Here is a 12,561-nt window from a genome sequence, read left to right as displayed (position 1 = left end):
AACCACCCTAAAGAGAGCAAATAATCTTAACTGATCCTGTTACCTATTTCTGCCTTGCTTGTTCCCACCTTTATGTGATCTTCCTCAGGTTCCCTCTTTAGTTTCAAATGTATAAAAAAAACTGCAAAATCATTCTTGGGAACATTTGAGATTTCACGCCTTGGTATATATATCCTCAATTTGGTTCAAATAAACTCATATAAATTCTCTACAAGTTTGAACTTTTTTTTTTACATTAACAGGATATATTAGGGGCATTTTAGGGTGGAGAAGGGTCTCCCAAAGAGGAATAGAATGATAAAGAACTAGAATCTATGTTTGAAAAGGAATTATAGAGTATGTGTATCCATATATCCTTTCAAGCTCTTTTAAGCAAGTATAATTTTCCTAATCATAAAATAATATTTACACAAATTTCCACTCTGTTAAAAAAGTATTATTTTTAAAAGGATTTTATTTATTTACTTTTAGAGAGGGGGTGGGGAGGGAGAAAGGGAGAGAAACATCACTGTGTGGTTGCTTCTCACACTTCCCCCTACTGGGGACCTGGCCTGCAACCCAGGCATGTGCCCTGACTGGGAATCTAACCAGAGACCCTTTGGTTCAAAGGCCAGCACTCAATCCACTGAGCCACACCAGCCAGGGTGATATTTATTAGTTTTTAAAGAGACAGAAACACCTTCTTGCCCAGAATAAAAGTTGATGTCTGATGCACATTACAATGTTTCTCTTGGTAAGTGGTATTTGAATGCCTGCTTACAGGATATCTCAAAGTTTATATTCGAAAAATAGAGAGTTCAAGATTGAAATGAAATAATTGAGCCTAAAACATATTTAGAGTGGAACATAGAAAATCAAACCTTATTTCATTTTTTTCTCACTGTCAGTACCAGTCAATATGGAAAGCACAGTATGCGTTTATAATAGAAGAAATACACCCTCTTCCTGTGCCCCCAATCTCATTCTGCGACAGCACAGGGACTTGGGTCCAGGAGTAGAAAATACTGGGTGGCCAGAAAGCCAAATTAGAAATAGGTCACCAGAAGGAGCTCAGGATGAGCTGACCACAAAAACGTCAACAAACACCCCTCTACTACCTGCTCAAAAACTCTCAGAGGTAGTTGATTTTACCTCCCCTGTAAAACTGCCTGCGTAAGCTCCTGGCCCATAAGTGCAGTCGATCAAGTTTGACTACTACACAGGGTCAAATGAGCAGTCCACCATCTTGCCCCCACAGGGCAGGGGTGAACATAACAACCAGGCAACTGCAATGAAAAAAGGAAGTCACACAGCTCTAACGAAAAATTTGGCAAGCCTACTTTTCCAAAAAGCCCACTGTGTCCCCAGCTTATAAAAGTAGCCAAGCTAAGCCAGCCCCTGAGCCAGTTGAGAATTTTCCTTTGTGCTGCCTTCCTTGTGCTTCTGCTTAGGCTTAATTTCTGAAAATTTATCTGGGGTTTCCCCTTGATTTCCATTTTGGGGAATCCAAGAACTCCAATGCCATTAAAAACCCTTTCCTGTGGAAAAAGTGTTTCTGAACTACGCACATGTTCAGTGATGAAAAGAAAGGTTGCTTTCACTTCTGCATGTATCTTCTGGGAAACCTTCCAAAAAGGGACAAAGCACAGAGATAAATTGTTTCTGACATTCTGCTCTGACTGGTGTGGTTCAGTTGGTTGGACATCATCCCTCAAAGTGAAAATTCGCTGAGCACATGCCTGGGGTGTGGGTTTAGTCCCCAGTAAGGGTGCAAACGAGAGGCAACCGATCAATGTTCCCCTCTTTCTCTCTGTTCCCCTCTCTCTAAAAATAAATAAATAAAATCTTTATTTATTTAAATAAAGCCACCTTTAAGAGGTGGTTTCTGTCATTTTTTTGGACCAGAATTATAACTACTGAGATGAAGTGTAACATTGAAGTAACAAAAAAAGTAATAGAAAAAATGTATATTTTAAAATTAAAGGGTATTTAATGATATCTCCACCCATCCATAGATATTGATTTAAACATACAATAAAGTCTTATGATGCTTATACTGGGTACCTAAATTATATCTTTGTTGTTTCTTTTAACTATGTATCATTATAGTTCCATACCCAGGAAAAACTAATTACCGCTCTGATATATGAGCCGCTTCATGAAAACAAATGTTATTGACATATAATGGGATAAAAATTAGGAAATCTAAGTTCTAGTCTTATCTATACCACAAACTAGCTTAATAACAGTGAGCACATCCCCCATACTCTCCAAACCCTAATTTGCCTGGTGACTACAGAAACGAAGAAATATAGTCACTCTTTGAAAAAGAAGTCAGAATTCTGACTTTCCCCTTAGAAATTGAACTTTGAGAGAGAGAGAGAGAGATGGATGTTGAGCTTCAACTTTTAACTATAAATCAAGGCACTTGAAACAATACTTTTTAAGTATTGTATTTATTCAAATATGGAATCTAGACCCAATAAACTAAAGGACTTAGGGTACTAGTTAAATAAGGCAAAGGTTTTAGGTAAATTTAAATTAATTATGCTCTGCTGACAAAACAAAAAAAATGACAGATTTCTTGGTTGCGTTTTCTTGCCACTCATTGTTATAAGAATTCTCTTGAAGGTCTTTGTTTTAAATCACTGTGCTGGGTCAAAAACCATGGACTGTTTAGGAGATATTGATAGTTCATAAACTGTATTTATTGCTAATCACTTTGGATGTAACTGAATTTAAAATAAACTCATTTTTCTCCTTTCCTATCCTAAATTGAATCCTTTATAGATGGACACTGCACAAATTTATGTATCTTAACCTGAGACAGCAATCCAAACCCTGTGGTTGATATGTACAGTAGTTCTTTAAAAACCTACAAAACCTTTCCTGTAGATATTTAAGCTTAAAACAACATGGGCTTTGCTTGTTCCTCAACACTCTTTCTCAGAGAAGAGGAAATTGAACTATGTATTTTCTCCTATCCTTTATAGTACTAACATTTCACAGTTCTTAGAATTTAGAGGTGTATTCTATAACTACTGGGAAATGAAATAAAACATTCTTTGAGTAAACATATTTATTTTTAATCTTCTAAATCTGTAAAGGATAAATGATATTAGCAAACAAACCATCCAAAGTGAAATAATTTAAAATGCTGCTGGGGAAGAGGGAGAAGTGACAATTACCAAGATATTTTGACATATTCTTTACATATACGATTTCATTTCATTCTCAAAAACAATTCTGCAAAATAAGTTTTATTATTTCATTTTGAAATGAGAAAACAGAGTCTCAGCCAAGTTTAAGTAGCTTGCCCAGGGAGACCAAGGGCGAATGGAGCCAGAATTCAAAAGAGCCACCTTGGTTTATAACCCTAGTCATTACATCCATTGTATGAATTAAGTACCATGCTAAAGTACACCTTTTTTGTGAAATGATTTTAATTGTTCAATAAATAAGTTGGGTTTTGTTGACATACAGCAATTACATACGAAAATTTTCATTATCAAAAAATTGAAATGCATCAATAATGTAATTATTCATATTCATAGAAGTCATCAATATATCCGTTGATGGGCTGTCCCAACAGAATAGGAAACATTTGTCGTAAATGCTGCGACATAACACATAACTTTCCCATGGGTGCAACAGCCGATTTTGCTTGATAAGATACTACCTCTTCGGAAAACCCTCTTGGAGATCAATTTCAAGCAGCAGGTAGTAAGTTACAATTGGAATGCAAATGAACAAATACACAAAAAATTAGCTTTATTTTTTAAAGTAAAATCAGCACTAACCCCCCAAATGAAACAGGTAACGAGAAGACACGTGTGATCAACAACCAGCACCCTGGCTTTTTCACAACCTCTTCCAGAACACCAAGAGATAAGAGGCAACAGAAGCTACACCTCGAGATCCTTCTTTCTCTAGGTAGCCAGCGCCCCGCTCCCGGCCACCGGGCTGCTCCCCTGGGTGGGTTCCGGCGACCTCCGCGCCCTCTTTCGGAGTTTGGGCTCGGACCGGAGGAAGCGGGCTGCGGGATGGGTCGCCATAGGGCAAACCTGGGTCTCTCCGAGTCGCGTCTCCGTGGAGAAGGGCTCCCAGTAACCAGTCGGTTACGTTTAGCTCCCACGCCTTGGCCGGGTTCTCACCTTCCGGTCCCTCAACTCTCAGCCGCCGACTCCGTCAGGAAGACTAGAATCTCCTTGTCAACTCGCCACGAGGCCTTTTATACAACTCCCTCAAGCGTCTGACTTGCTCTCACCAGTCCTCTTCTGAGTCTCTCTGGCCGAGGACTTTCTTTACTTCTCCCAAATCGGCCTCCCAGCGGAGAGTGAAGTGGTCTGCCCTCGCCCCTCGCGGCTGCCACGCCCTCCGCCCACTCCGCCAGCTCCCGCTCCCCTCTCCGCCTCCTTCTGGCGGGCGCCCCGCGGGGGTGAGGAGCAGAAACTACGCCTGCAGAGGACGCGCATGCGCGCCGAGGGTGGAGCCCCGGCGCGAAGAACCGGAAACTTAGAGACAAAGTTCCGAGCCCCGCCCCTGGTCTCGCTACCCCGCCGTCTGGCCCAGCGGACTCACTACCGACAAATCGGCCCAGCTTGTGTGCACCATGTCTGGTTCCTCCAGTGTCACCGCTATGAAGAAGGTGGTTCAACAGCTCCGGCTGGAGGCCGGGCTCAACCGCGTAAAGGTGCGCGGGGGTGGGCGGCCGAGGGGGAGGGGAAGACGGCGGCGGCGGTGGGGGTTGAGAATCGGCGGCTGAGCTGGCGGAGGCGGGCGGAACTCTCTTCCCTTGGGGAGATGTCCGCCAGCGCGGGCGTCGGCCGACTTTTAGAGACTGAGTCGCGTGGGTGCTCGCTGCGGTTTGTAGGTAGGTTAGTGCTCCTTTCCGCCCCAGAACTTTCCAAAGCGGCCGGCCACTGGCCTGGCCTGCGGCTTTCCGCATTCCGACCCTCCTTCCCTCTCCCTCCCTCCGCGGCGACTCCTCGGCTGGCCCAGCCAGCCGCTGCCCCGCGCGCGGTCCGCACCCTTCCCGTCCCTCTCTACCAGGTTCCACCGTGTCTGGTCACCCGACAGGGTTTTATCGTACTTTTGATTGAAAAGACGTATTTTTTCTTTTGGTGTTCGTGTCGAACCACTCCCTTTAGTAGTAGATTTTTTTCCTTTAGCCCAACCAACACATACTTGAGAACGAATTCTTGCATAACTGGAACCGTAGATCAAAGAAGCATGTTTGTTTTTGAAACCTTCCCGGTGTATAAGGCCACCACTGGTACCCTGTAGAACCAGCCTCATACAAAGCTTGCAATTCATACACCTATTTGGCAGAGTTTGCCGTGACCTGACCTTGGGGATATCTGCAGGTCCGCATGCCCCAAAAGTGATTAGTGTGGGCTAGTTTTACTTATTTTGGTGTCTGGTTAGCATTGACCTTGTCTTTTGTTAATGTACTTTGGGGAGAAAGCCTTTCAAGTATGTTGATGTGACAACCTAACATTGAAGTGCTAGTTCAAGTTTCTTCTGCTTTTTAAAAATATTCCAAGTGGATTGGCTTCGTTCTGGTACAGGTCAGCTTACATGTGAAACTACTTGTAATTGAAAAAAGAAACGAAAAGAAAAAAAAAAGAAACGAGAGTAGAATACAAATCATTTATTCTGTTCAAAGCAGCAGCCATTTTCCAAGATGATTTGATTCTTTGCTCATCGGGCTACTCTTGACTTATCCCAGAAATGTTTTGTAGACTAAGATGGTATCTCATTTACTTCCTTAAGTAGAAATTTCAGGGACCTCAGGAGGACAGGGAAATTCCCATCAGTCTTGGTGTGGGATTCCCCTCCCAGTCCTGTAAATTCTGTGGACCCCATTGCTGTTGGAATTCATTTCTCTAATCTCCAGATACTTTATCCTCTAGGATTTATGGTCAGTCTTGGTTGGATTTAACTTTGAAGTTTGACATACATTTCTTAACCAACCATTACATTATCATTCAGTTGTGCCTTTATCAGCCCTGGAAAGAAAAAAATGCCGATTGAACAAAGTGTTAATTTAAGTAAGTTAATTTAAGTAGGGGTACTTAGCTCTCATCTTCAAAGAAAATGAGATGAAGTACTCAAGGGCTTTGTTATGAAAACCTTAGCCCTTCCAATAACTCCTCAGCATGATGCCTATATCCTATACTTAATTCCGTAGGAGGCTTCTGGTTGGGATCATTAAAGCCACCACAAGTGACTTGGTTTTTAGAGTTCTCAATTTGTCTGATGTTAGGGCTGGGGGAGGAGGGGCACATTCCACCTTGGGACTTGAAATGAGCTTTTCTTTAGAGGAGCTGCAGAATGTGGTTAGCTCATTTTGTGCATCCTTTCTAGTCCTGACCACTGGCTAATGCTTTTTTGGTGTGTGTGTGTGATATTTTTAAGCTATCACAAGTTTACTGTTTAAACCTTTGAATACAGTCCATAGAAATTGTCACAAACGCTTAATAAATTCTCCCATATGTAGGGTGACCATACAATTAGTTGCCATCCCAGGACACTTTTGAGATAGAGGCCACTAATAATTATGCATTATAAGGTTTTCGCCTCCTGGATGGTTATTATTACAGTGTCTTAGGGACTAACAGCTTGTTGAGTTTCAGAACTTTTGTCTCAGTTTTCCCCACTCCATGGGAATTCTCAATGACTAGTTTCATGTTGATGGTTACATGGCTGGATTTCTGGGCACTAAGATCAGTTGAAATGTCACCTCCTCAGAGACAACTTCCTGCAGGTCACGTTCTAACAAATCACTTTAGAGCATCTTATTTGTCTTTTTCTCTTAACTGTCAGCTCCATAATAGCAGGGGCTTTTACATATTCTCATATGTAAAAGTGCCTAGAAGTATATTTGTGAAAGGCAGTTAAGTTGGATCTTACTGCACTTCGGGCAAGAAATTAAGATACTTTACTGTATTTTTACTGCTGATTAATGTGAGTGAAATCAAGCTGTGAGATTGTGAAAAATGTTACCACTTTAGCTTTATACCTACCTTCTTTTTGGAGTTAGTGGAGTAGCCATTTAACATAGTACTTGGTACCAGGTATTTGAAAACTGCTTTATACAATTACTAAATAAACTTGTGGAACTCATTACCTGGACTGTTGTATAAGTCAAACATACAAATAGATTCTGAGAGCAGAGTTTAGATTCCTGTCAGAGTGATGGATCCTTTTATCAGGTTAATATCTGGGATATGGCAGTATTCTGCCTGCTGTCTTGGTATAGAGACCATCTGTGATGCTCTTAACTTCCTTTTCAAAGGAAATACCCCAGCTGGACTGGACACCTGACTGCTCTCACCCTCCTCGAGGATAGTTAAAACTGAGAATAAATGATTACTTTTCCCATCTTCCTGAACTTCAATTCTAGACTTAGGATATTTTATTCATTTGGGGCATCTTTTAGGCATCCATGTACCACACCTGAACCATTCAGTTCACTGTTTTTATACCTGGCATCACCTTACCAGAATATATACAAATAGTAGGCATTTAAATGATACAGTACATTGTAAAGCCATGGAAGTTCCTTAAGTCCTGTTTTAGTGGTATTTCATACATATAGCAAAACTATTAAATCACAGTTGAGGCAAATTCAGTTTCTTAAAAACAGGCTGCTCAGATTGTTAAAATTGACTAAAGTTTGCTATCAGTTTTTCAGTCATCTGACACTGGGGAGAAAGCTATCACTTTCCAGTAACATTAAACAGCTGATGATACATAATGCCAAAACAATGGACTGAATGGTTTAGATTTATTTATTTATTTTAAAATTATTTTATTGTTGTTCAAGTACAGTTGTCTTTATTTCCCCCCACCACTCCCCTCCCCAACCCAGCTGAATGGTTTAGATTTAGAATGCTGTGTTCATTCACAGTAGTAGCATTTTTTCCAGTAATAATGCTTTCAAGGTGAAGTAATAGTTTGCTAGAATTTTAATGCTTTTTGCTTTACCTATCGTATGTATTGCTTTTAATAAAAAGCAAGATGTTGCTTACCCGCAAGGTTACACTTGAACAGCCTGCTTATTAATAAACTAGCAAAATGTGGTGTACTTTGCAGCTAAACGGAATTGTACTGTTTGTACTGAATCATTTGATGCTTCTAATAAGCAAAATAAAACAAACTATAGTCTTATTTACATTCAGTGCTTTAAGAGCTCAGTAGTGACCTTCAATTAGCTTGTTTTAAGAGAAATGTTTATTACAGGTATTTTGAAAGATTTGAGAAAATTTTCTTAAAACATTATCACCTTCAACTCTTTCCCCCTTTGTTATGTATAGGTTTCCCAGGCAGCTGCAGATTTGAAACAGTTCTGTCTGCAGAATGCTCAACATGACCCCTTGCTGACTGGAGTATCTTCAAGTACCAACCCCTTCAGACCCCAGAAAGTCTGTTCCTTTTTGTAGTGAAATGAATCTTTAAAGGTAAGTAAGACAACAAACCCCACACAGAGCGGGAATAACTAGTTGTCTTTTTCTTTGCCGTTTCTGTGCCGTTTGGCACTGCGTTTCCCGTCTGGATTTGTGAAGATTTGATGATATTTACTGATTTAGTAGTCACGAAGACTAATTGTTTCTATTTTATCATAAAGAGGGTGAAATAGATGATTTAATAAAGAGTATAGAAGAGGGAGTAGAAAATTACACTGCTTTAAGTGACAGTTCTTAAAGCATAGCCTAATGGTGTATTTGGAGGCCCCTAGATAACTAATTTTTATGTACGCAACAAATAGTTTTTAAAAATCTGCATTGTTTATAGGGATTACTTTTAAAGTATAACCAGTTGATTTGGATTGATTCAGATGCTTTTGTTTCAATAAAACTAAGCTATGGGGCAACATAGCAAAGAATGGGGATTTGTGAATACAAGAGAAAACATAACAGTTGGATAAGCTGATTTCTAAATTTTATTGTGTGCCTTCCAGATCAAATGTCTGTGTGTGCAAAAACATATTAGATGTAACTAACACATGCTACGGATAATTTAAAAGGCTGCTTTTAATAAACCTTCGTAGTTAGGGTGTGTACTCACTAGTATTGACCTATGAAAAGCAAACTTAAACTAATAGTACTTAAAAAAAAAAAAGAGTATGGCACACACCCTTTACAAACATTCTGACTCCTCAAAGTCCAGGAAGCTGCTTCCTAAAATACCATGTTACATAGTTGTGCCCTCCCTAATTACTTTTTGTAGACTTGGGAGTGTCCAGGAAGCTTGTGTGCAACGTTTCCAGTAAATGCAATGATTGGTTAAGGAGGTTAAGATTTTTGTAACAGCGAGGGGTTGGGGGGACACCTTTGAATAACAGGTTTCCATATGAAAGTAATTGTGTTTAAGTCTATCTCCTATTTAATAGTTCCTTGCTTCTGGCAGTATTAATTCTTCATGGCAGTTTTTGAAAATTATGTATTTTTATTGTATATGAAGATCCTTTTGAAACTTCTGTTCAGTTATATTCACTTTACAAAATGGCTTATTTTCATTTGATATAAAGTACTGTTAAGAAGCCTGGCTCTTAACTGGCTGTTAATAGTCTGTATTTCACAGCAGTCTACAAATAAGTGTTTAAATATGGTAGGGGTAATAACCCAGGTTTCAAAGTAAAGTAATGGTTATTAATCCTGGCAGTATTTGTGGATATTAAGATTTGAGACACTTTTGGCCAGTTAAAAAAATTCTGATGTGAAAGCATTTCTTCTCAAATTTGATGTATCTACAAATCACTTTGTTAAAATGCAAATTCTAAACCAGTGTTGTGGAGTGAGGCCCTAAATCAACATTTTTTATAAGCTCCCAAGTTATGCTAATGCTGGTAGTCCTAGGCCCACAATGAGTGGTAGTGGCATGGGTACAAAGAATCTACAGGTGAATCTATCCTCATAGCTTTTAAAAATATATGGTTTTTATAATTAAAAAAAAAAAACTAGCACAGGTAATATATCAATAGACAGTATAAGGAAAATGACAAATTACCATGATGAATATTCTTAGAAATAACCATTGCTAGCAGATATTTCCATTTAAGAGAAAAAGAATTAAAAAATGAGGATCGCCCTGGCTGGGTGGCGCAGTTGGTTGGAGCATCGTTCAGTATACTTTTAGGTTGCAGGTTCGATTGCCCCTCAGGGTCAGGTTCAGGGTGCTTACAAGAGGCAACTGATTGATGTTTCTCACACTGGATGTTTCTCTTTTTTCTCCCTTCCTCCCCCTCTGAAATCAATAAACATATCCTTGGGTGAGGATTAAAAAAAAAAAACAAGGACTATAGTATATAGGTTTTCATTCTGCCTTTTAAAAACACTTATGTATTTTATTTCATTAAATATTATTTGTAAATGAAATATTCAATGGTTGTACTGTAACTTAATTAAACTTGATTGAGTACTGAAGTTTCCAAATTTGAGGCTACACTAAAAGGGATGTTTTGACATTTAAATTATATTAACACTGGTCTTATGAAACTTTGGTATTCCACCAGGAGCTTGATGCTGGTCCCTTGCCAGCCTATTTGCTACTATTTTTCTGCCTTCCCCCTGCCCATTTTTCTTTATTGGGTTGGCCAAAACATCTGTATGGATTTTTTCATAAAATAAAAGATAACAGTTTTCATTCTCATCAATAACTTTATTGATTTGGATATTTTTAGCCTGTTGGCTATCTCCCTCATTGTATAACATTGATGGTTCTCAGTTAATGTCTTGATTTGATCACTATCTACTTCAACTGGTCTGCCCAACCGTGCAGCATCATCCAGCGAGAAATCTACAGCACAGAACTTTGCAAACCACTTGTGACAGGTTTGATCAGAGCACCTTCTCCCTACTCTGTACAGATCTTTTTTGCATGTCAGTTGTATCTTTAACCTTTCTTGAAATAATGCACAATATGCTGAAAGTGTTGCATATTTTCATTTTCAATATTAAAATGGCTACAAAAAAAGTCACCAGTTCTGATTTTTTTCTAATGCACGCTGCTATGACAGCTATCACATTATACAACCTAACTTAAAGACAACTAAGTGCTACTAGAGCCATCTCATGGAAAAAAATCAAATGACCTTCTGGGCCAACCCAGTAATTTGCACTGACTGCACACTTTTGTTATAGAATATCTCAACCTTTTAAGTATAAAGATGGACCTTGTATCTACCATCCTGAATTACGTAATTTTCCTCACCTCCCCAACCTTTGTCCCTAAACCTAGTTTTTTTCTTTATCCAGGATTGATTTGTTCAATAAATACACAAGATTAAACCCATCTTTAAAGAGTTTAATAAAAGATACACCTTTCCTACCTTTCCACATAGATAGCATCTTAAGTTTGCTGTACCCATGTTTTTACTTTCTACAACACACATTTCTTAGTTTATCTCCCCCGTGTAGATTGTTTAGTCATTTTAATGGCTATATATCTTTTTGTCTACTACCCTGTTGAGTTGCATTTAGGCTATTTCCAGTTCTTTGCTGTTAAAAGATCAGTATAGTGCCTGTTGGTGTACACATCTACCTTACTAGATATTACCAGACTACTCTCTCCAATGCTATTGCTTATTTTGGAGGGGTGTTCATATTTTTCTCAATGTTATCAGATGTTTGTATTAACCTTTTTAAAAATTAAGATCAGAGTGTTCTGGAAATGATCTTGGTAAAGTTAATCTTTAAGTCTTTATTTAAAAACCATAAATGATGTATACTTTAGAGTGGGTTTGAAATTAAGTTATGTTATAGTCATTTCCCATCCTGTTTTTCATTTTTTTCTAGAAATTGTGATGTGTCTGCTTAAAGTACTTTTATAAACTGCCATTTAGATGAATGCTGTAAAAGTAATACAAAATGTACTACTGTTCAGAAAAAAAAAATATTGTTCTTTGACACTTTACCCTAATTCACCTTTTTTCCCATTTTCAGGTGTTCTAAACCACTTTTCATGAACCAGTGAATATTTGAAGAGAGCTAAATTTGAAGCCTGTACAAAAAGCTTATGCCTGTAACACGTGCCACACTATACAAACTTCTGCTTTTGTCAGTCCTTAACATCTACCTCTCTGAATTTTCATGAATTTCTATTTCACAAGGATGATTATTTTATATACACTGGCAGCAGCATACAAATAAATACTAGTATAAAAGGGTTTTTGCTTAATTATTGGTAATACACTGTGTGTTAATTTGTTTTGAACACCTAAGATAAATGGCAATTTTCCTATTGTCATTATGGGTTGTTACTGTTTTTTCCAACTCCTCTCACATAACTCTATGCCATACGTTTACAAGACTGCTATAGAAGGTAAGTTTCATACTTCTTTTAAGGGTTAGGGGAAGTTACTAATACTACAGTTTCTATTCATAAGTTATTTACAGGGTTAACTGTGTTTTAATAATAAATTAATAAACTCCTTGTAAGGGTATTACCACTATACATAAAAACAGAACTTATCACCTGGAGTACCACAATTTAATGAATGAGGTACAATGTAGTAAGAAAAACAACCAAAGATTGGCTTTAATAATTTGCAACTTTGCTTGGAGTCCTTGGGAAACT

General features: G+C 38.6%; 1 protein-coding gene across 1 annotated transcript; it reads left to right on the top strand.

Annotated features, from left to right (window-relative positions):
• The first annotated feature begins 4,482 nt into the window (after positions 1-4,482).
• GNG5 (G protein subunit gamma 5) lies at positions 4,483-12,162 on the top strand. The gene is made up of 3 exons (XM_037163956.2): positions 4,483-4,672; positions 8,301-8,444; positions 11,928-12,162. Exons 1-2 carry the CDS (start codon positions 4,592-4,594, stop codon positions 8,424-8,426), a joined length of 207 nt encoding a protein of 68 aa, XP_037019851.1. The 5' UTR covers positions 4,483-4,591; the 3' UTR covers positions 8,427-8,444; positions 11,928-12,162.
• The last annotated feature ends 399 nt before the right edge of the window (positions 12,163-12,561 follow it).

The sequence above is a fragment of the Artibeus jamaicensis genome, unplaced genomic scaffold (assembly GCF_021234435.1).
Source record: "Artibeus jamaicensis isolate MK-2021 breed Jamaican fruit bat unplaced genomic scaffold, CSHL_Jam_final scaffold_1019, whole genome shotgun sequence".
In the NCBI taxonomy this organism is placed as follows: domain Eukaryota; kingdom Metazoa; phylum Chordata; class Mammalia; order Chiroptera; family Phyllostomidae; genus Artibeus; species Artibeus jamaicensis.
The sequence above is the reverse complement of the archived record's forward strand: the minus strand, read 5'-3'. Positions and strand labels throughout refer to the sequence as shown.

Excerpts from the sequence above, each read along its gene's own strand:
- GNG5 (XM_037163956.2), top strand. The coding sequence starts at position 4,592 with ATGTCTGGTTCCTCCAGTGTCACCGCTATGAAGAAGGTGGTTCAACAG. Across the intron at positions 4,673-8,300 it reads CCGGGCTCAACCGCGTAAAG|GTTTCCCAGGCAGCTGCAGA; the intron begins GTGCGCGGGGGT and ends TGTTATGTATAG.